The 23172-nt window shown below is 52.8% G+C and overlaps 6 protein-coding genes; 3 read left to right on the forward strand and 3 right to left on the reverse strand.

The window, feature by feature from the left end:
* Positions 1–1007: 1007 nt before the first annotated feature.
* RCC_07918 (related to nuclear cap-binding complex, subunit NCBP1/CBP80) lies at positions 1008–3787 on the reverse strand (the record flags this gene model as incomplete). XM_023773170.1 has 4 exons in its annotated part: positions 1008–2031; positions 2083–3032; positions 3088–3563; positions 3700–3787. The coding sequence occupies 4 exons, from the start codon at positions 3785–3787 to the stop codon at positions 1008–1010; spliced, it is 2538 nt and encodes an 845-aa protein (XP_023628938.1).
* Positions 3788–3978: 191 nt separating this feature from the next.
* On the forward strand, positions 3979–4642 carry RCC_07919 (cell cycle control protein cwf14; the record flags this gene model as incomplete). XM_023773171.1 has 3 exons in its annotated part: positions 3979–4150; positions 4321–4451; positions 4499–4642. 3 exons carry the CDS (start codon positions 3979–3981, stop codon positions 4640–4642), a joined length of 447 nt encoding a protein of 148 aa, XP_023628939.1.
* Positions 4643–5358: 716 nt separating this feature from the next.
* RCC_07920 (related to Sad1/UNC domain protein) lies at positions 5359–7878 on the reverse strand (the record flags this gene model as incomplete). The annotated part of the gene is made up of 1 exon (XM_023773172.1): positions 5359–7878. The coding sequence occupies one exon, from the start codon at positions 7876–7878 to the stop codon at positions 5359–5361; it is 2520 nt and encodes an 839-aa protein (XP_023628940.1).
* Positions 7879–8474: 596 nt separating this feature from the next.
* RCC_07921 (probable mitochondrial translation optimization protein 1) lies at positions 8475–10587 on the forward strand (the record flags this gene model as incomplete). XM_023773173.1 has 2 exons in its annotated part: positions 8475–8587; positions 8646–10587. The coding sequence occupies 2 exons, from the start codon at positions 8475–8477 to the stop codon at positions 10585–10587; spliced, it is 2055 nt and encodes a 684-aa protein (XP_023628941.1).
* A 2278-nt stretch (positions 10588–12865) lies between these two features.
* Positions 12866–14387, forward strand: RCC_07922 (probable glycogen synthase kinase 3 alpha; the record flags this gene model as incomplete). XM_023773174.1 has 7 exons in its annotated part: positions 12866–12911; positions 12977–13149; positions 13209–13292; positions 13347–13695; positions 13748–13941; positions 13994–14198; positions 14254–14387. 7 exons carry the CDS (start codon positions 12866–12868, stop codon positions 14385–14387), a joined length of 1185 nt encoding a protein of 394 aa, XP_023628942.1.
* A 1584-nt stretch (positions 14388–15971) lies between these two features.
* RCC_07923 (uncharacterized protein) lies at positions 15972–22826 on the reverse strand (the record flags this gene model as incomplete). Its single annotated transcript, XM_023773175.1, has 1 exon — positions 15972–22826. One exon carries the CDS (start codon positions 22824–22826, stop codon positions 15972–15974), a length of 6855 nt encoding a protein of 2284 aa, XP_023628943.1.
* Positions 22827–23172: the final 346 nt, after the last annotated feature.

The following is a 23172-nucleotide window of genomic DNA, read 5'->3' on the forward strand; positions in this document are numbered from 1 at the left end:
CGAGTCTACCGGCGTCTATATTCGCTCCACTCACCTTCCGGAGTTGATGTACCGTCGTGCCGGCGGTCGACTGTCCCCTCTCATGAACTTACTCCATGTGGTGACAATCTGTATCAGGGTGAACGCTTTCACACCCCCGACACTGCAGCCACATCCACAGCAGATAATGGACAACGTATGGGATCATTCAACCCCTACAGGCCAGCTCATCARGAATAGCAGCACAGACTGCAGTCTTGTATGATTGGCTGAACAATATCATTCGATCGATGAGACGGTGAGTACCAGCCATGATCTGACCAGGGCGTGCAAGGTATGCTTCAGGGTGACCGTCTGCATCTTCCGACCGGGTCCTATCGTCACACCGCGACCGCCTGAAGGCCCTGAACAACGTCGCATGCGATTACTTCCTTGTCAGTCTGGGGTCAAGATCGATTGCAGGGAGGGAAAATTGCCCGGTATGTGCCCGAAGGTGCTTCCAATATCGTAGTGCTGACTGAATGATGGAACGTATCTCAAATTAGCGAGGCCTCAACCTTTACTAGCTTGCTAAATTGCTAGACACTGTGYAGATCKMRGKKGKYGSYSTMKCAWKMRRAAWRARWGTCTGCGGAAGAGCGTACCACCATTGGCTGCGATGCTGTCATGCTCCGCTGCGATCCTTCCAGACCTCGCATGTCGCCCGCATGGGTCAAGGGCGGTGTCAAATATCCACAATGCTGGCACCATTTGATAGGAAACGTTCGGCTATGGCTGCTCGAAATAGAAACACGCATGGAACCACGCTGCTAATACCGAATGCAWGATTGTCACTTACGGTAGGTGCAAGCTTGAGACCACTCCAAAGCCCGCTGTGCGACAAGCAGCGCAATACTCTGATATGTCACCAAGAACGTCATTGTTTGGGGAGTTGCATACTCCGGACGGGTCTCAAAACCTGACTGCGTACAGGGAATGACGATTGAGCAGTACCTGTGATTACACGTGCATGACAATTGAAGCGACAACTAGACTACTTGATCAGTGTCGTCCATGTCATCTTCGACTTCCTCCTGGACAGGCTCTTCTGCAGGTGGCTCTATGAGCTCGCCAGCAGCTGCCTCGCCTACAGCAGATTCTTCGATTGCCCTCTTCCGGCGCCAGACTCTGGCCCAACGGGCACCCCAAAGCATGATCAGATCACGCTCAGTACTGTCACCATCGAAGCGTTCCATCATTTCGTCCTGTGAGCCATTGGCGACTGCAGATACTGCATCTTCAATGGTATCAAAGAGTGCCCTCATGCCTTGGCGCTCTCTGGGTAAGGCTTCGTCGATTTGGACACGCTGCTCGAACGGCACTTTGGGGTTGTTCCGCTCCCGCAGCACCTGACGAACACGATTCGTGACCTTGTACATGGTGATTGAGACCATCTCATAGATCTGTGAGGATGCCAGAGCGTGACCACGGTTCATGCGATCCTGCATTGCCAGTTGAATGACCGCCATTGGTGTGATGATGGTGTAGTTGAGCAGTTTGTCAACAATGTTGACGGCGGTTCCRGGCTGATCCGCCCAGAAGTCGAGGACGGAAGCCACAATCTGGCGACGAGCAGGCTCTGATCGCTGTCCGATCTCGAGAAGACGCTCCTTGCAACGATCAATCGTGGAGAGGACGTGCGACAACGACTTGGAGCCAATGCTGAGGATTGCAGTCACGTAGATGTCGGTGCTTGGAACCAGAGGGTCGCCGCCGCCCATCTCAGCTGCTTGCACGTGAACAGAGTCCAGAACCTTTTGGATCTCTTCCTCGGGCGCCTTTTTCTTCAACAGCGCTAGCACCTCGCGGCCTTCCTTGGCGTACGGGGTCTGATCATTGGCGAACTTGTACTCCGGTATGTCATTCTCCTTGCTGGCTGGTACCAGCTTGTGGTAGGGTTCGGGGAGCGTCTCKCGAATGCGCTTGGCGAATGACAAGCGTATCTCCTTGTCGAGAACACCATTGATGAACGCTTTCTTTGGATCCAAGTTTGAAAGCTCAACTTCAGGAACCCTAAAAGGAGTTAGTAAGAAATAGGTATACAGCATCACGTTGGATTCTTACCACTCAGTCCACTTCCACCGAAACTCGAAGTTGCTCAGATGATGGGCAAACCAGTCCATGAAACGATACGAAAGCTCCATGTCCATTTGATCAATGTGTCTGAACAGGAAACGGATCGCACGTCCGAGACTGGGCGCAATGGCCCCAGGAGAAATCTTGCATGACTCTGTGATGAGAGAGTGATAGTACACAAGGCGATGCTCCGGACTGGGCAATTGGAAGATCTGTGAGAATATGGCATCGATGATGACATCTTCTGGTTTCCACGTCGGTCTTCCAGGTCCTAGATCTCGCAGCTTGTCGAACGTCGTCGATCGCTTCACAAACGTGTCTTGTGCCCAGAAGCAATCGATCTCGTTGAGGAATTTGGCGACGGCGTTTCGGTTGAAGTCGAGTATGTTGATTGTATCGGTGATTGTATCACGGAGTAGGGATGATGCGACGTTTGTCGTGGGTGGTACAGACTCAATGTCCTGGTCGGCGAAGAGAGAGAAGTAGACCTCTGGGAGGAAAGGCTTCGGTCCCGAATTGACTGGAGATGGAACCTCGATCGCTGGGAACGCGTGCTTTGTAAACACATGCGCTTCACCATTGCCGTTTACCTCTTCGCCAACAGCCTCGCCCTCGGCGGTCTCGATCTTGACCGTTGTCTTGAAGGTTGGATCGTAGACTCGGGGAATGCATACCAGCTTCCACCCAGAGTTGGCTTCATCGGTAAGCTGAGACTGCAGGAGTGATATCACACTGGCGCAGATCATCGCCCTGGGTTCCTGCTCGTTCTCGGTCGGATATGGATCAACCAGCGACTCAAGCGGGTGCGAAGACGATGCCACAATCTCGGTCTTCTCCAATAGTTCCGATGCTTTTTGCTGCAGGGCTGTGTCGGATGAGGCTGCGAGGAGATATGGAATGGTCAGGAGTATGATTTTGACAAGTTCGATACCGACGGCCTAGTAATGGAATGTCAGCAGATGCTCCAGAAGGATTATTGTCCCAAGGTCTTACATCTTCAGATGAAGCGGTCTGCAAGTCCACGGCGCGGTTGAACAGCTCGTCCAGGATGGGCATAACGCCATCCTCTTCGAACAGCGGGCTCAAGCAAGCCAAGAATCGCAGTAGCAATTTGAATTCTCTCCACTGCCCTGCCTCGAGTGCCTCTTGCAAGTGCTGTCCAATGCCCTTGATCACGTCCTGCGCCACGCTTGAACTCTCGACATTGCCATACAACACAACCGCCGCGACGAACGGGATCTTGAATGGCTGTTCCAGTACGAGCTTCAGTGTGAGTGTGTTGAAGGTATCTTTGACATATTCATCCTCGTAGTTCTCAGCCGTCAACTTGGCGAGGTTGGCCGCGACTTCGTGTGGTAGGCGGCCATGGTCCTCAGCGATCTCGAGCAGACCCCGGCGAATTCTAGTCCCCGGAGGTGGCTCCTGTCGCTGACGCTGGTTCCGGTCGCGTTGGTCAAAATCGTCGTCGTCTATGCGCACAGGTCAGCGCAGGTCATGGAACGATCGCGTACTCCTCTCGCTAAGCTTGTTGGCTTTTGGGTATTGAGGATGCGAATGCTGGGAACTGAGGATGTGAACGCGCTTCAGGAGCTGTGCTGTACGTACCTCTGCGCTTCCGCTTGTTGAATCGTCCACCGCCTCCTCCACCTCCTCCGCCACTCCTGTAGTCACGTCGATTCTCAATGTCTGCCATTGCTGGTAATAGCCGTGTTGATGGAKAGAATGAGAATGTGTGTGATGAAGATGTGTTTGCATGRAACGAGCTCCAAAGCTCGAATCCTTATGTAAACGTTTTGGAATAAGGTTTTGCGCCAGTCACTCTTTCACACCTCACTCAGTTCAATCCTACAACAAACAAGTATTGACTTGATTCCAACCGAAGCCATGCCCGCCGTCCGCACTGCGAAGAATCGCAAGCCGCCGCCAGATGGTTTCGAAGATATCGAGGACACTCTGCTCGAGYTTTCCAACAAGATGAAGGATGCTGAAAATGCCAGCCACGAAGGCCGGAAGAAGCACGAAATGCTCTGGCCTGTCTTTCAGATCACTCACCAGCGTATGTACTTACCAACATGATTCTGCACTCACCATCACATGCAAATTTTGGTCATCTCCGATATATTTCATGCCCGCTTGGGCCGCTAAGGTGAGGATATTGCTCTCTTTGACCTCAGACCATAAGCGGTGTTGCGGGTAGCCTGTCCTGGTGCTGACTATGTCTTGTAGGATCGAAATACATCTACGATATGTACTACGAGAAGGAAGCCATCAGTAAGCAGCTCTATGATTGGCTGCTGAAGAATGGGTACGCAGATGGGAATTTGATCGCCAAGTGGAAGAAGCAAGGCTACGAGAAGGTTCGTTGAATCGCCTCTGAGGATCACACTCCGCTAACATTTCACAGCTTTGCTGTCTTCGATGTATTCAGACCAAGGAGACGAACTTCAACAGCACGTGTGTCTGTCGAGTTCCAAAGGAGCAACTAAAGGACGATCAGGAGATTCAATGCGTGAGCTGTGGCTGCCGCGGCTGCTCAAGCAGCGACTAAGTAGCGTATCTGTTTCTTGCTCGGGGTCGGGACTTTATGTCATGGATCGGAGGTAGTGGCGTTGGGAATGGCGTTGCAGAAATCATACTGAATCTCAATACTTGCGGCTCTGTGTTCGGGATATTCAATGAAAGAATCTTTTGACTTTGATAACAGTCTGACGGCGTATTGTTCTCATTTGTCTGTGCCGATATGTATTTTTGAGTTGGGCGATGTGTGTACCTGAGATGAGGTCTACTCGTCAGAGCATGTGAATGAAAACGTGGTGGTGGAGTTTRAGTTGATCCTAATTCTCGAATGTCGATATTTGAAGTCCAACCGGCTGTGCTGCACGTTCGGCGCCACCTGATACCACATAAGCTACGATATAACACGAGAGCGCTCAAGTCCAAAGTCCATATATGTATGTATAGCCTCATCGTCACCGCCCGAGGCACAAAGAGTGAATGACACTACCCCAACCCTAACCCTAAAATACAGCGCGACGCATCGAACACTTCAGTAGCACAATACCTCGCCATGGAGGTCATGTAAATCACCTCTGAGAATAGATAGTCCAGGAGACTCGCTGGCATATCGTATTGCAAGTACATGGCACCCTGCAAGATATTGTTACGAGGCGCTGTCAGGAGATCATCTCCCATGGCTTCTGGCTGCAAAGAGAGACGGCCACTCTTGATAATTAATCAATTCGATATCATTACGATCACATACATCTACAACGCTAAAGGACTCTTCGCTCTCCCATGACTATGAGGAGATGCCAGTGGTTTCTTCGCTTTCTTGCGCTGCCTTTTCGGACTTGTTCGCTTTCCCTGGCATGGCTCCTGGCCTGGCGGACTGTGAGAGTCTTCCTGCTCATCGAAGTAGTCCTCTTGGGTATAGCCAGCGTTCGGGGACGGCGGCTCAACGGAAATGTCAGGGTGATCACGGCTCTGTGGCCTGCTCACCTCCGTGTCCGAGGCAGATCGATCGACGTCCTGACCTGCGCGCCATATTCTCCGCCTGAACAAGCTTACTGGACTCCGGCTATCAGGAGAGGGGCTATTCGGCGGAGATTCCCACCCACTTCGCAGTGCTGTTGACGATCTGTTCATCATTTGTTGCATCAGAGGCACCYCCAAGAAGCCATTTTCGGATCGTGTGAAGATGGCCAATGCGAGACACAACAGAAGAAGCGTGGACTGAACGATTCCCATCCGCTTCTGCCATACCAATTCATCAGCGACCATTGTCAGCCTTGTGCTGAGGGCAAGCATTTCATTCTGATAGGCCTCCCTCTGCCCTTCCAGCTCGATGACTGTGCTTTGCCACAGTTGGTCATATGACTGTCTGAATCCATGCAGCTCAGCCATGACCGTGCTATTCAACTGGGACAGGAATTTGGTGGTGGTAGCGAGCTGCCGCTTTTCAACTTTGGTGAATGCGTCGCGAAGGATCCGCGACTGTTCCTCGATGTATTGCAAACTCCAGGTACTGTTGCTCTCTAGTTGTTGTAAACGCTTGTGGAAGGACTTGAAGAAGGACTCTTGAGTGGAAGGCTGCGGCGGCTGTGACACCGTTACCGAGGCCGCTGCACGTGTTGTATTTGTGGATGATGCGGTTTGATTCGCGGGACCCGTCGAAGTTGAAGATATGCTTTGATCTGTGAGAACGGTCGATGTTTCGTTCGTTGGTGACGAGCTTCGGTCACCGTGGGTGGTGGTAGTATGTGATCCATTGGGACCGCGTTCAAAGGTGGTGTCGGTTGTGGCAGGGGGAGAGAGGGGTGATGTCGTACTTGAAGTGTTCGCGTTCTGTGCTATAGAATGTCCATTCGCGATTTCACCTGTTGTGGAATGCGATGCACTTGTTACAGCTTTCGATGGCTCTGGCGACTCCGTCACTGTGTCAGCGATCGTAATGTTCGGCTTGCCCGCGACCTCTGTGATCGTCTCAGTCTCAGCCATCCTTCCATCATACCCCGTATCGTTCGAGGCGGAGTGCCCGTGTGTGGGCGATGCCTCACCGACCGGAGCAGAGTTGGTAGCCGGTAAGGATTGTGTGCTTTCAAAGTGAACAGATGGTAAGGTTTCCTCACTTGAAACGACCTCTGCCGCAGTCTTGGTGACTTCATACGTCGGCTCCACACCTGCCGGCAGCACCGGAGGAGTTGCCAAAGCCTCCACTTCCAGTGTGGCCTCCTCGTCCTCACCTCTGGCAACCTCTTCTTGATGCCTGTAGTCTTCCCACATGGTTGTCCCGTGGACTCTCAGCACACTGACTGGACAGTAGTACTCGGTGCCATAATGAGATAGGAACTCGATCCGCAGGTATCTCGCCCATATGATGGGGTTTTGAATGAGGAAAGCTTGTATCTCGCGCGTATTGCGGGCTTCAAATGTGCCCAGATCTTTCCACTTTTCCATCTTGACGGGATAGCGATCGGAGACAGAGATCCGGAAGTGTCTAAAGCTTGAGCTGAAGAACTCGTAGTTGGCCAAAACAATGGTATCAATCTGGATATCATCACATAGTTGGRCGATGAAGAATTTGTTCGCCGCAGAACAGGTGTTTAGCATGTAGCTATCTTTGTTCTCCACAAGCACAGAGGATGCCGATTTGCACTCTTTGTTCGATTTGAGAATTGTAGCAGCACAATCAAACGATGCGTAGTTGGAGCGCTCCTTGCAAGTCTTTCCCGCATCCTTTGAGCGTAGTGAACCTGCTGCGAGATCCTGCTGATCAGGTGATGTCAAAGTGGATGATCGCACCCCACCCCGACTTGGGTGGCTGTCCACTACGGGCACTTGAGGACCTCCTCCAAAGCCAGCAAAGTCCAGATTGATCTCCTGCTCCTCGCCTAGAGTGTCCAGAGCGTTGTTGATTCCAGGTCTTGGGCGGTTGGCATCGATAGGTTGCCCACGGCCAATGTCGTCGGGCGACTGCCCAACCTTGGCGAGATTCTGTTTCTTCCATTCTTCGAAAGACAGAAAGTTTGCATTGTCCAGAGGTGACTCGGCGTCTTCTTCTGCGTCGGTGAGAGATGGCTTGGGGGTTTCATCACGGTATGAGGAAGTTTCAACGGACATTGTTGCATCTTCTGCCGGCTGAGCATTGCCGTTCAGGACCGAGACCTCGAGAGTTACAGTATCAATTGGTGGTCGTATTGTCTGCGTCAACGTGACGACGATATTGGAAGTTATCGAGTCCGTTGTGGGTGAGGTGGCATCGTTGGAGATGGAAGTTTGCCCCATTTTCAAGCATTGTTGGGCGAGGGTGTGCGTGATGTAGTTGATTGTGCGGCTTGGACATGTTGATGAATGCGATACACTATGGGATCCTGCGGCAATAGGACTGGCGACCTGGGAAATGCTGCTTCCAGTGCTTGTGTGAGTGCTTTGGGTGGCGAGTCCATCGCGGATCCAAAGTAAGAGTACCGCTTTGCGCAGCAGACTGTTCATACTGCTGCAGCATCCTCTGCCGAGTATGTGTAGGTATGTTTGGAAGAGGTGTAGCCGTGACAAGGGACCACTCGCAAGAGACCAGATGTCAATTCGAGACAARGACTTTGCGCGGAATGATCACCCGATCCTCCGCCACCTCCACCATCTACCGTCCACACGCGCAGAGCCTGGTGCGGATCAAATGGCCTCGACTGGTTGGAATGATCGTGGCTGCGGTTCTTGGCTGCCGCAACTGCTTTGCTTGGTTGCTTATCTTGTTCATGTTCACGGCGAAAGTTTGAAGCCTGAGGTAAACTTCGGCGTCGCCCCCGAGAATTGTGATCTGCTCACCTATGCTGGCTGAGCTGATTCTATAACTTCACAACCTTCACTACACAACATGCGCAATGTCTGTCGTTACGCCCTCTGCTAGGGCGCGCGTCTTGGGCCATGCACGTCGTGTGCGGCCCGCAGTTGCTCTGCGGCGCAGTCTTGCCACAGTCGCCGATATACCCTCAAGGTGATTGAATGCACCCGGAATCGCCTCGCCAACGACTCGCGTGTTGACCACATGCCAGACCTCCCGTCGACGTAGTTGTAATCGGAGGCGGCCATGCAGGATGCGAAGCCTCTGCAGCAGCGGCGCGAACCGGAGCCCGGACGATGCTCGTCACGCCCTCACTGGACAATCTAGGAGTATGCAGCTGTAATCCATCATTTGGTGGCATTGGGAAAGGCACAATGTTGCGAGAGATTGATGCCCTAGACGGGCTTGTCGGTCGAATTACAGACCAGGCTGGGATCCAATTCAGAATGCTGAATCGGAAGAAGGGACCTGCAGTATGGGGACCACGAGCACAGATTGACCGAGCGCTCTACAAGAAATACATGAGGCATGAGATGATAAACTATCCTGGGTTGGAAGTGAAAGAGGGCAAGGTTGCGGATATCGTGGTTGACAGATCTCCAACTGCAGCTGCAGAAGGTAGACATGGAAAGATCACAGGGGTCAGGTTGGAGTCGGGTGAGGTGATTGAGACTGAAAACGTTGTGATAACGACGGGCACATTCCTGGGCGGTGRGATTCACATCGGACTCGAAGTGTTCCCTTCAGGGCGGATGGGTGAGGCTGCTACATTTGGTCTGTCCACGTCACTACGAGAAGCAGGCTTTAAACTTGGACGACTCAAGACTGGAACGCCACCCCGTCTGGACAGGAGAACGATCGATTTCTCCCAACTTGAGGTGCAGCCTGGTGATGAGCCTCCCATGCCGTTTTCCTATCTCAACGAGCGTGTTGCGGTAGAAACACAACTAGACTGTCACAGCACATACACCAACCCCAAGGCACATGACATTATACGTCAAAATCTTGACAAGAGCATACATATCCGAGAGACTGTCAAAGGACCTCGATATTGTCCATCGCTTGAAAGCAAAGTATTACGATTCACCTCCAAAGAGAGCCATCTCATCTGGTTGGAACCCGAGGGCTTCGACAACGATGTTATATACCCGAATGGTGTAAGCATGACGGTCCCTGCAGAAGCACAGGAGGCTATATTGAGGTCCGTGGTTGGGCTGGAAAACGTGAAGATTCTACAGCCAGGGTATGGCGTGGAGTATGATTACGTCGATCCGAGGAGCCTGAAAAGCACCCTAGAAACCAAGGCGATTGGTGGTCTGTTTCTTGCTGGACAGATCAACGGCACAACAGGATATGAAGAAGCCGCCGCGCAGGGGGTACTCGCCGGTATCAACGCCGGAAACGCAGCTGTGGGGCGCTCAGCTTTTGTCATGTCAAGAGCGGATGGATATATTGGCATTATGATTGACGACCTCGTCACCAAAGGCGTCAGCGAACCGTATAGGATGTTCACCAGCAGGAGCGAGTACCGCATGTCTGCTCGAGCAGACAATGCAGATTTGCGACTGACCGCGAAGGGTCGTGAGGCTGGTGTTGTTGGCGATCACCGCTGGTCTCGGTTCCGTGATGAAAGGGCACAGATGGACGAGCTACGAGCATTGCTGGAAGACAAGAAACTCAGCTCACAATCTTGGATTGAGCACGGCTTTCCCGTCCGAAGCGATAGCATCAAAAGATCAGCATTTGAGCTGCTCCGACATACCAATATCAACACTTCATCGCTGATGGAGCTCATCCCGGAGATTTCGAGCTACTCGGAGCGCATTCGAACTCGTCTCAGCATCGAAGGCGTGTATGCGCCGTACATCACCCAACAGGAGAATACAGCCGCAGCATTTGCGCGTGATGAAAGCCTCCTACTTCCGTCCAACTTGGACTATCAAGCGATTCACGGTCTCAGCTGGGAGGAAAAGAAGATTCTTAGCGAGACACAGCCGGAGTCTGTAGGTCAAGCACGCAGGATCGAAGGCGTCACTCCCTCGGGTGCACTTAATTTACTGGCTCATGTGAGGGGAACTTGGAAGAGGGAGAAGTTGTTGAAAGAAACGATGGAGTCATTGCCTCCAGGGAAGGAGGCCGAGACACTAGCCTGACAGCATCACAGCATGACAGCATGTAGGATGTGTCTCATGTTCACACTTTCAGAATCTCAGATGTACGCCTGGACGATGGTCAGCCGCATCTCATCTCTTCCAAGACGACCATTGACAGCGTGGAGGATGTACGCATGGAATAATAACCGAATCATCGGGTCKGTTATGCGAATACGCGCGGTCTGCCATGTGCCTTGACGTGGATCACAATGAGAGATTGTACAGCATTCATCACGCCGCAAGACTGTCCGTGTAATCTCTCCGTCTTACGTGATTGGGCCAAGGTAGCATCTCGACTAATAGCACATGCAAGCAGCCGCAGGAGGTACCTCCGGCGTGGTAAATGGTGCACAATTACCATCAATGCCGACATGTTCGCGCCGTCGTCCCCTGATCTTGGCAATGCCAGCCAGGGAACTGTCAGGTGGAGTCAACTACTACTGTACAGCCTACAGTATAGTTATCTGCACGATTTACGATCTAGCCTCACCTTACCGCGTGACCTCCACCTATTTACAGGCACGGGTATATGTGGATTCGGAGGCGTCCAGCGGCAGGTAGTGTGATCACGCCTCCATTCCGAGATACGTGTGTCGATGAAGCTTTTCATGTGCCAGCAAACACGATCGGTCAGATGGCAGAGCACAGCATGTGTTGTGCAGAAACAGGCTGGACAATTGACAGGATTCGTCCAGTACCTCCGCTTTGATCGCAGCCGCGAGATGCAAGCGGGATTTGACTGATTGGATGGAGCTAAACTTTATTAGCTGCAAAGCTCCCAATGCCTGTCGAATTGAATTCCACCTGTGATTCTTGATGAATGGGTGGGAGAGCATCAGTTTTGAGGATCTGAATATGGCAAGATCACCGGCTAGTTGAGCTGAATGCTCAACAAGACTGTCATGATCGCAACGAATAATGTGCAAATAACTCACCAAACGACTCTGGGGATGTTAGTCTTGCGTGCGCGGGGCATATGCCTGTAAAATCTGCGCGCTAGCGTCTGGGAGTACGTCTCGAAAAGGACGCTTATTTATGTCTGTGTGATCGGCACACGACACGATGATGTTGACGCACGCTGCATGAACTTCAATACCGACGCCTGCAGCTCGCTCGTTTGAGCTACATGTGCAGAGACAGACCCGCAGTAACCGCGACTTGTTGCAGCAATGTGCGACGGAATCTCAACGGAGCCAAATCATGAGTGAATGAAAATCCATGGTATGCGGTATCCGACAGCGTATCCCTTTGAATTGAAAACTCATCTCATCGACTTGGACATTGGTCGGAGGCATCAACAATGTTCAAGGAGAAGTTGCTGCTGTTTAATTAACGTGAATGAAGAACAAATGGGAAGGATTCATTTGGTAGCGTAATAATAAGCCGGTGCACCGATATTCTCAGCGGTCGAGGTGGACGGCCCGCAGGCCATGTGAGCTAGCAGATCTTGCACGGGCTTTCCATGATGATGCACTCTCGGAGGGTGGGTGAAGGTCCAAGCATAGCAGCGTGTGTGTTGAAGGCAATGGATGTGATTTTTGGGTAGAATCGTCTCCTGAGGAATAGGACATATCGCGCTTTACCGGCGATACTACGTAGCTTGGAGGTGGGTGGGCCTTTTGTTATTAAAAGGATGGAAAAAGCGCGTGCCAAGGTATGACGACGGAGGAGAGGCAGAAGGCAGCACATGACTTCAATCAAGTCAAGTGATGAGATGAGGTCCACTTGTGCTGTGGAGAATGAAGTTGTTAGCAGATCTAGAACTGAGTTAGTCGACCTGCCTGCCTCTGCTTCTGCCTCTCTCATCAGCTGGGAAAGGCCCTCCTACCAACCCATCCACCCACCTATACATCCACCCCTCTTTCCCATCTCACCGCACCACATCTGTCCACCCACCCACCACATCCAGCCCAGCCCAGCCCAGCATTGCTCGCGGCAGAATCTCCCCAGCGTTTCAAGCCTCTCACCCTCAGCCTCGCAGCGCAGCACGACCCCAAAACACCTTCGCGCTGCTGTTGCCGACTCGTACCTACCTTACACTCTTGCGCCGCTACATCCACACCTCACCACCGCCACCAATTCCACCCCGCGCACCGCTTCGACGCTCCAATAGAGCCTASCATCCGCATCGCCAGCCCCGCCGACCTCGACCTTGCTTGCCGACCCCGCCCACAACGCACCCATCACCACTCCCGCGACTGTGATCCCGCTCCAGTCCGGCTCGTCCCCTCCGCGGCAGCAAGACGCCGCGCACACCCCCTTTGCCGACCAGTGCACTATGTCACAGAGCCGTCCGTCGGCCTTTCAAAGCCTGAGAATGGGTGGTATGATGCTTCCCATCACACGTGACGACCATTGTGGGTGAGTGACGACTAACGCGTGTGCGCAGAGGTGATTCGCGAAAAGGTGCAGGATGGCTTGACCGGCGAGACGCGAGAGATGCAATACACGCAGTGCAAGATTGTGGGCAATGGCAGTTTCGGCGTGGTCTTCCAGACGAAACTGTCCCCCTCGGGCGAGGATGCGGCCATCAAACGGGTGCTGCAGGACAAGCGCTTCAAGGTGAGCACTACGCGCTCCCGCTCCTCTGCTGCCCTCGACGCTCACCATTGAATGCATAGAACCGAGAACTGCAAATCATGCGCATTGTTCGCCATCCCAACATTGTCGAACTCAAGGCATTCTACTACTCCAACGGAGACAGGGTGCGCGACACCGATAACAAAATGGGAATTCAAACAGCTCTGATCGCCGCGCAGAAAGATGAGGTCTATCTCAACCTGGTCCTCGAATTCGTCCCGGAGACCGTCTACCGGGCCTCGAGACACTTCAACAAGCTCAAGACCACCATGCCAATTCTGGAAGTCAAGCTCTACATTTACCAACTCTTCCGCTCGCTCGCCTACATCCACTCCCAGGGCATCTGCCACCGAGACATTAAGCCGCAGAATCTGCTGTTGGATCCATCTTCGGGAATCCTCAAGCTCTGTGACTTTGGCAGCGCGAAGATTTTGGTGGAGAACGAACCCAATGTCTCGTACATTTGCTCGCGATACTATCGTGCGCCGGAACTAATCTTCGGTGCCACCAATTACACCACCAAGATTGGTGAGTCGATGCAAGTTGCAACCCCGCTTTCACATGTCTAACACTTTTGCAGATGTTTGGTCCACGGGTTGCGTCATGGCAGAGCTCATGCTCGGACAGCCACTGTTTCCTGGAGAGTCTGGCATTGACCAGCTGGTGGAGATTATCAAGGTCCTTGGCACACCAACACGAGACCAGATTCGCACCATGAACCCGAATTACATGGAGCACAAGTTTCCCCAAATCAAGCCGCATCCGTTCAGCAAGGTATGCTTGTCCCGGGTGAAGTGGAAGCTGCGAAGCTAATTCTTGCAATCAGGTGTTCCGTAAGGCCGACCCCAACGCGATCGACTTGATTTCACGGTTGTTGGAGTACACACCGACACAACGTCTGTCGGCAGTCGATGCCATGGTGCACCCATTCTTTGACGAATTGAGAGATCCCAACACCAGGCTCCCAGACTCGCGTCATTCGAGCGGAAGCAGTAAAGATTTGCCCACCTTATTCGACTTTTCGCATCACGGTAGGCTTGCATCAATCTCCGTCTGAAACACGCAAAGGCTGACTTGCATTCGTAGAACTCTCCATTGCACCTCACCTCAACCACCAGTTGGTGCCAGCCCATATCAAGCCGGGTCTCGTGGCCAAGGGATTGGATATTGACAACCTTACACCATTGACCAAGGATCAGATGATGGCTCGTCTAGATTGAGAGGCAAACATCTGGCACGATCAGGTTTTTGATTTCGCCTCTCCAAAGCTTTCACGAAGTCACGCAGCGATTCATCATTGTCTTGGCGGCCACACCGGCTGCGGAGGCCGGCGTTCAAAGGACCTGGCGTCTTTGGCGCACTGGACAGAAGAGAATGCACTTCGCGGTGTCTCTCAACGAATGATGGACGTGCGCTGGTCCGGCTACTACTAGCAATTGTTGCCATGGGGTTGTGCTACTCACAAAGTAGATGATTTCTTCTCGGGAGGAGGTGGGCTCTGCGCCTCTCCTCTGCTCATACTCGGCGCGAAGGGAACTGCAAAAAAACAAAAGCTGCTGGGCTAATGAGAAGTTGAGAACCTTTTGACGTTTTTAGCTTGATGGTCATGGCATGGGAAAGATGTGGCTTTGATAGCCTGGTTCTGTGATGAATAGTTTAGCGGCCAGCGGGCAGCCGCATGCCACTGAGTGCATGGCAATGATTCCCATTGACTTTTCATCATTTCACCGTTGAAGCAACATTGAAAGAGCCTGGTCGGCCGCCACCATCATGTCTTGTATCATGTCCTGTAGGTCATCACTCTCAATTGACGGCCTCTTGGGCACGGCCGGTTTAGTGGAATCGTTCTAACCATCATTCGGACTAGATGTGCAAGATCTCGAGTAAGCCATCATCACCTCATCGTATCCGCTGACGTCCAGGTAAATATTGGTCGAGGCATCTGCACTGCTGTAATTTCGCTCAGATCTTCTGGTACCTTGAGGAAAGCATGGTCAGTCAGCTTCTTTTTGGAGACGTATGTATTCAAGGTCATGAACTGTCTGGCACCCGGTCCCTTGGAGGGAGGTACTGTATGATGAGGAAATCGCAAAAGTGGGAAGATTTCGTTTGGGATGATGTTTGAGGCAGTGTATGCTCATTCAAGGTCCCTTACTCTTTGCTTGTTCTCTGCTGGTTTTGGGGTTGTGCAGCTTCCTGAGCCAATTTCATGATCTTTGGAAGCAAGCTTCATTGGAGTCGCTTGATACCTACGGAAGGATGGATGGGGCGATCTGGAATCCTCAAGGACCGACCAAAGTACGCATGAAAGATACCTTACATTGCAATGTGGAATTTCCAGATCATTCGTGATGCAAGCAGTACATGTAGACATCTATCCTGCTTGCCTGGTATGCCGATCACGATAGCAGCCTTCCTTCACTTGCCTCACAGAAGTGAAGTAAGACTTGCAAAATCCGTGAAAGCAAGAGAATTATTGCTCGACCAGAGTCTCTAGATGCATTCTTTGGGTATGCAATATTCTACAGCAAATCATCATCTCATGCATGCAAAGTCGCTTGAACGCTATACCCCGACGCCTTTGCTAATTTCAATGGTGATCTCGAAAAAAAGGCCAACATATGATAAAAACCAGTGCTACAGCGTCTGCGCACATTGCTGTGAATCTCTCTCACTTCCTGACTGGGTCTTTCCAGCCCTCTGACTCTCCCAACACACCCAACCGACTCCAATATGCCGAAATGTCGTAGTAAAACAGTAAAAGTAGAATTTTCTTGCTCGTGTTACAAACTCCGTGATTTGATTCAAGTTCGGCCACTTTGTCTTCGCTTCGGACCATTTCCATCAAAGGTGGGTTCATCGTTTCCTCGCTTCCTACCACGCGGCGCCTGATTGGCATCATCACGAGGACCTCTGGATTCTCTTCGATCATCTTCCCGACGTGGTGGGCCTTGTCCTCCCCTGAATGCCTCCCTAGGCGGGCCTGAATTGTTCCTACCTTGATCCCAGCCTGGCTGAGCATCTGGAAGCGGACGACGATTGTGCGGCTCATCCGAACGTTGCTGTCTCTCACCACCTAAACTGCGACGGTCATTCGGTCTGTGCTGGTTATCCCTAGAAGCCCTCTCATCGTGTGGTCTACGCTCATCACGAGGACCACGTCGATCTGGAGCTCCCGGGGGTGGACCTGGTGGTGGAGGCGGTACAGGTGGTTGCCTGATGAATTGAGAATCACCTGCATCGGGTCGCCTATCACGGCTCGGGTCACGGCTGCTGTACTGACGATCATCTTCGCGACGTCGATGTCCAGAGTCGTCAGGTTTTGCTCCAAAAAGATCGGGACGACCGTGAGATGGCCCTGTGGAAGGCTCATCGAATTGTGGGCGGCTTGGAGGGCCATCCATACCGGCTGAAACCACTGATGCTGCACGAGGACCCTTTGCCGGACCGGCAGTACTTGATTGGCGTGCAGCGCCTCTAAAACTGACGCCCTGCCCAGAGGATGCTGACGTAGCGCCGGTGATACTGTTGATACTTTGATGCTGCCGACGTATTTGGCCGGATCCTGCAGGCCCGGACGGAGGGGCGGGAGCAGGTCCTGTCGGCGTGCCAGAGGGAGGTCCGCCACGTGCAGTTCCACGTGGCCCAGAAGGTGCAGCCGATGTTGGAGAGCTGAGGCTCCGCGGTGCATTTGGCGTCGGGAACTTTGTCTGAATTGGAGATGGCTGGGATGTTTGACCCAAGTGAGGCAATCGACTTGGGTGAACGGAAGGCCCAGATTCAAGGACCGGAGTACTTGGCGTGGAGGGCGCTGCGGCGTGTCGCTCATTGTGCCCGCTTGAATGGCGAGAAAGTCCTCCCCGCGATGGAGCAGGTTCGGGAGCGCGTGAGGTGGTTGGCGAAGGCAAGGGCACATCATTTGCACGAGGTCCAAGCGGAGGCGCGGTAAAGTTGCGCCCGCCACGACTTGGACCGTTGGGCTGCCTAGGCCCAGACGGAGCATCCGAAGTGTTGAGTCGCCCATAACTCGACTCTGTCTGCGGTGGTCCCATCTCACGATTGTTCAATTTGCCGCCACGTTTGTCGTGATGGTGATCCGAACGTGGTGGAGCATCGATAGAACCCCTCCCGCTCTGTCGACTTTCAGAGCGCGGTGGATATGCAGGCGGCGCCCCGGGTTCTGCTCTCGGCTCTCTCTCCCTTCGCTGATCTCTCTCCACATCTCGACCTCCCCGAGGGCTGGAAGAGTTGGATGTCGAGTCGTTGTTGATTAACGCCAAGCGCTCAGGGTTAACACCATGGGCAACAGCAGTGGGAGGTGCCTGAGGAGGTGCTGGCGCTCTGGAAGCAGGTCGCGGCGAAGAGTTGCCGTGTACTGCGGAGACATGCCCCATTCTATCGGGATGGATAGCTTCAGCCATCCGACCGTGCTCATGGCGATCACGAGTCTCATTGTGGGGTCGTGAGTGCTGCGGCGGAGGTTCTCTACGAGATCCAGGCCATCCGTCATCACGCCCACCACGGCTGTCTGGTCCGGGACGATCGACGGGCCGCTCGAAGTATGACCTTCCAACACCAGGAGGTGTTCTTCCACGGCTGCGATGACCGGGCGGTGAGTGATCTCTAGAAAGAGGTCGGGCTTCAGGTGGACGATCAAGCCTGCCAACCGATCGATCGTCTGGACGACCAGGCAATCCCCTACCTCCTCTGCCCGAAGCAGACGATGGAGCTTGTGGCGGTCCGGCCTCTGGACGAGATGGCAGGTTAGGTGGAGGCCCTCTCGAATTGCTTTGATGGGTGGAAGCTGGTCGGGATGACTCTAATCTGGGCGGTACACCCGCGCTTGGAGGGGGTCGGGAACGACCTGGCGCTGGTGTAGACGGCTTGGACTCTGCTTTCGCTTTGTCCTTTGCGATGCCAGCAGAGGAGGACTTTTCTTCATTCTCGCTCTTGACGTCCTTCATCTCAGTATCCCCATCCTTGGCATCCTCAATCTCACCATCCTCTCTGCCACCCACCGTTGACTCTTTTCTCCCATTCGTCAAGTGCGACACCGATGGCTTGAACTCAGGCGCCGTTGCACTGAGCTTTGGCTCGGCGGAATCATTCTCTGGCTGAGCAGAAGCTGGCCTGCTTCCGGGCTTCGCAGCATCTTTCGGATCGTTAAGCCTAAAGGCTTGTGGAAGTACCCAGTGCTTATCTCGGTTCTTGAGAGGACCGAGCAACGACATGGCTGCAAGTTTGAGATCCGAACGCGGGTCTTCGGCAGATATTTTCTGAACGTTCTCATACAATGCCTTGCCCATGAATTTGACCGCTGGGAACACCTGGTGAATTCCCTTGAGGGTAATGATGCCATTACGAATGTGCATGTACTCGCCTGATTGGAAGCAAGCAAGGAGAGCACCGTTGATGTGAATGTGGTAGTTGTACAAGATTCGGCGGAAGTTTTCAAACTCCAGAACAGTCTTTGGCTCCCCACTCTCATCAAAGGTGATGACGAAGCCTCGCAGCTTCGTCTTATCGCCAAGTGCCTCCTTTTCATACGTGGCTTTGTCTGCGTGCCATCGATGAAGCATCTTGAGAGTCTCGCAGAGGAAGCGTGCGAGGTGCTGCGCTTCGTTGGCAGTGCACTGGAAAAGTAAAGCCGCCAGTTCATTCTTCTTGAACAAGTGGTGAATGAGATGCATCAGGCTGAAGCCAGGCGTGGCGTTATCGTGCATCAGCTTCAGCATCAGGAAAGAAAAGTGCGCATCGACTGATGAAAGAATGGCTCGCGGGATGAAGCACTCCTGCAAGAGTCCAATATACTTGGCATCTTTCTCGGCTTTTGTCTCGTGAAGGTTGTTGGAAAACCAATGGAGGTTTTCACCTTTGCTGATTCGCTTTCGAACGTCGATGAACGCAGCCAGTTGCTGTGCGGGCTCGCTTTTCAGCTTATCGTACCACTCCTGAAGGACCTTGCGCTTGCGGTCGCGTTCTCTAGAGGCGATTGCGCTGACATCGGAACGATCATTCATGATTTCTTTGATTTGATGCTCCAATCTCGCGACTTCGTGGTTGTAGCTGTCGATGGGGACGTGAACATCTCCAGAGGACAAAGTCCAGAAGGAGACGTAGAATGGCAAGCTGACCCTCGTACCCAGGTCAGGTAGTATGCTGGACAGACCGTCGATGACCGGCTCGAGTACGGGATGCCACGGGCTTGATGTCGCCGAGCTGGTGTTGTTGACTGCCTCTTCTGGAGTTGTTGCAGCTGCCTCGGCAATTGCATTTTCTGCAACATCCTTCATGGCTGCATCGCCACCTGCGTCCACAAGATCCTGCGCAATCTTCTCCTTTTTCTCATTTCGCTCCTCTTGTTTCCGCGTTCGATCAATATCATCCATACGGCCCCGCAAAGCAACACGACATATTGTCAGCGCAACTCCTGGCTCCAAGCCGAATTCTTCAACCAAGCTGATGGCATTTGGTACTGATGCTTCAAACTCTTCCGGCTTCAAATTATTCCTCAACACGTCAAGGTATTGCGCAAAGACTGCTTGGATCTTGTCGACATTGTTGCCAAGTACTTTCAATGGCATGGTCGTGGCATTCGGGATTGAAAGCTGGGTCTCATTGGTGCGATGCTGATACATTTGGCGTTCCTGAGCGATTGCAACCAGGCACTGGCCGATGAGTCCTGGTTCTGAAAGAGCCTTGATCAGCCGCTTGGCGGACGCCTTTTTCACATGTCTCGTATCGGACAGCTGTTGCATGATGTGGCTTTGCAATAGTTCTCCACCTGCCATGGCAACGACTTGAGAATCGTTGAACTCGACATCAGAACGAATGCCTGCCATTTCCGCCAGCATTTGCTCGAACATTTCCAGATCTGTAGAGTTCCCAACCCGTAGCTCGGATGCAAGGTATTGCAGTAATGGCGATGGGTTGAGATGCGTGTAGCGTGTGAATAGTGCCGCAACGAATTGTGACAAAGCTTGAAGCCAAGGGCTTGTGAGCATTCCGTCTGCTTGGATGCGGCTTCGACCAGCGCCGCGAAGAGAGTTGATCAGAGACCACGTCAAGACGTCGTAGGCTAAAGAGGAGAAATAGCGAGTGCACTCAACCAAGGCCGGGATCATGTTGCTGTAATTTTCCAGCTGGCTGATCATTTCTGCCATGACCACTCCAGGAGAAGCCAAAGACACCTTCCCCAGTGCTCGTGATTGCTTCTTGCCAGTGTCGTTGGATACCCGGCGGAGGACATCCTTGACTTCTGCCAAATTCCGTGCAAGGGCTGTCTTCATCTCTGGCATGGTTGTGACTTTTCGGCTGGTGAACCACTCGGCGTATACATTGTACCTGGTGGATGTTGGGAAGAAGCGGAGAAGATCAAAGACCTGCTGTGCGAGCTGAGGATTGTGCTTTGAGCAGCTCAAGGCGGGAACGAGCAAACGCTTCATCAGATCTAGCCATCGAGCATGATTTGAGGTTGATGAATCCTCTGACATGCTCTTGTGAGCGAGTCGCAGCAGGGTGCCGTAGAGCTCGACGTCTTGTCCAATCTTGACCCCAAGAAAGCCAAGGAATGTGCTGCACAAGAGGAAGACGTCGTCAAGATTCTGACATATCGGCACATTGTCGCTCCAGTCTCCGTAATAATGCTTGTACTCGAGTCCGTCGTCCTTGTCGAAGCAGTCGTTGTGCAGCCATCTGGTGACCTTTTTCGTTGGTCTTGTTGTGACTGAAAGGGTGCCATCGGGTCGCGGAGTTGTGTCAACTAGCTGATCTTTGGAGTCTGAAAGTCCTACTCGTCCATCCAGGGGTTTGAGGGATGCAGCAACTTTGCTCAGCATTTGTTTGGCAATTCGAAGGAGGAACGGAGGTAAGGATATGTCGACATCTGCGAGCCATGGGAAGCGCCCCAGAATGTAGAGTGCCTCGGGGATTGCACCGATGAGAAGCAGAGCTCGAAGGAGCAACAACTTTTGGTTTGCAGGAGTTGGCAACTCCTCCTTGGCATCTTCCTTCTTCTCTTGTGCTGGTGTGGCACCGCCGCTCTTTTCCTTGTCGATTCGAGACCCGCGCGTTGGTGGAGCAAGGTCGTCCACGAGAGCGCCGGCCATCAACAGAGCGTTCATCCCTCCGCCTGGACGATCTTTGGCATCTTTGTCAGCCTTTTCCTTTTCAAGCCGGCTCTTCTCCCCCTTCATCTCCTCATCCGAAGGGTGGAGATGTGGGTAGAGATCTCGAAGGGAAATGAAGCCAATCTTGATGAGGAGCGCGGCTAGGTAGATGACATTATCGGGAAGTGAGTCGGTGGCGTCGCGCGCCGAAGAGGCGTAGAATCGCAGCTTGAAGCCGAGTAGCTGTGCGGCATCGTAATTYCCAGAAGGTGGCAAGCATTTCGTCTCATGCATGTACTTGCGATCCTCATTCAAACGCTGTCGCTTGTTGGAGTTGCTTTCCTTGCCCCGAGAATCCAGCTCGGGTTGAGCTTCGGTTGATAGTAGAGGGAGGATGGCTTCAAAGTCTACAATCTTCCTCGCTCCCAGCTCGAAGAATGCATTCATACCGACCTCTTGCACGCGCTGCCAGAAGAGAACATCGCGAGCTTCTCTCAGCTTAACCATTTGCTCTTTATCCTCATCGCTGGAGGCTGACCTCCCAGAGCCAGGAAGTGCCCAATTTGGTAGCGAGCTGAAACCCTGATCCTCCCACTTGATGTTATCAAGTTGTTCATTGTCAGGCCACCAACTGCTAGCGCGGTAGAACTTGATGAAGAACGGGTAAGCCTTGACCAACAGGTTGGCGCTGACATCGAGGGTGATGTCCAGCACTCTGCCGGTGTCGAGGTCAAAGGCTCCCACCAATGCCTTTACCCGTTGGAATGCCTCTTCCGCCATGTATGGATCCTCATCCCGCCGACTGCTGGCCTCCTKGGCGGTGTTGAAGTATTCGGTGATGAGTTTGGCATAGCCTTCGCTCTCCTCGCGGAGCAGATTGAAATTTGCCTGTCGATAGAGTGCATTTGTAGTCTTACGGGTGCGCACCCTCTCGAATGTACTCCTGACAAGCTCAAGTTCTTGTAGCATAGGAATGTCGAGTTCCTGGCGTAGTAATTGCTGATCGATACCGGTCGCCGCAATCATCTCTGCAAGACCAGGTCCTTTGTGGTTTGCCTCGTACAAGAATGAGATTGTATTGATGAAGATGAAGGTCACGTCGACATCTTGTTGAGCCGTGATGAGGTCGCGTACAAAGAGACCCGCCTGCTTGCCGGTCAAACGACCATCAAGTGCAGATCGTACAAGCYCCAAAAGCACATCATTGATTGCCATGTCGTCGGAACTGGAGGCAGAGCTGAGCACTGTCTGGGCTCCAGAGTCTGCCCATGTCGATACAACATCATCGGTGATGTGTACGTAGCGATGTTGCTGCTTCCCGTTGACAGCATGGTTTCCGTTTGTGTGTGCTACAGTATCGGCTGCTGGTGTACCCGCCGCGGAATTTGCCATTTCCTCGTCTTCCACATCCACAGCCTTGCCTCGAGATGCGCGCCTTGATGTAGACGCAGCAGCGCTGCTCTTCTCTGCCGGCTTGTATGGAGATGGTCTGCCTGGACCTTCATCTTCAGACGGCTGTGGTTCGTTCCGCTTTCGCTTGCCAGGCGGCATCGTGGTTGAAGAGGCTTCAGATGGTGGGAGAGATGGAGAGTCTCGCAGCTTCGAGCATGTGAGTCGGATCGGGGTCCTCAATTGCGCGGGGCGCAAGTTGGATCGCGGCGCGCAATCATCCGATGGGCACCGATGGGAGAATTCGTGACAGTTATCCGGCGCGTCGTAAAGGATGAGGGGTGTGATGTAAGTGTAGGTAGGTCGTGTTCACCAAAGGTAGGTGTCCAACGCCTGACTGTAAAAATACTAGCGCCGGGAATCGCTCCGGCCCTTTTTTAGCGACAATACCTAGAAATCGTTCCCACACACTCGCACGTGCTGAAAATGAACTGTTCAGTACCTTGTG

The sequence above is a fragment of the Ramularia collo-cygni genome (assembly GCF_900074925.1).
Source record: "Ramularia collo-cygni strain URUG2 genome assembly, contig: RCC_scaffold12, whole genome shotgun sequence".
NCBI classification, from domain to species: domain Eukaryota; kingdom Fungi; phylum Ascomycota; class Dothideomycetes; order Mycosphaerellales; family Mycosphaerellaceae; genus Ramularia; species Ramularia collo-cygni.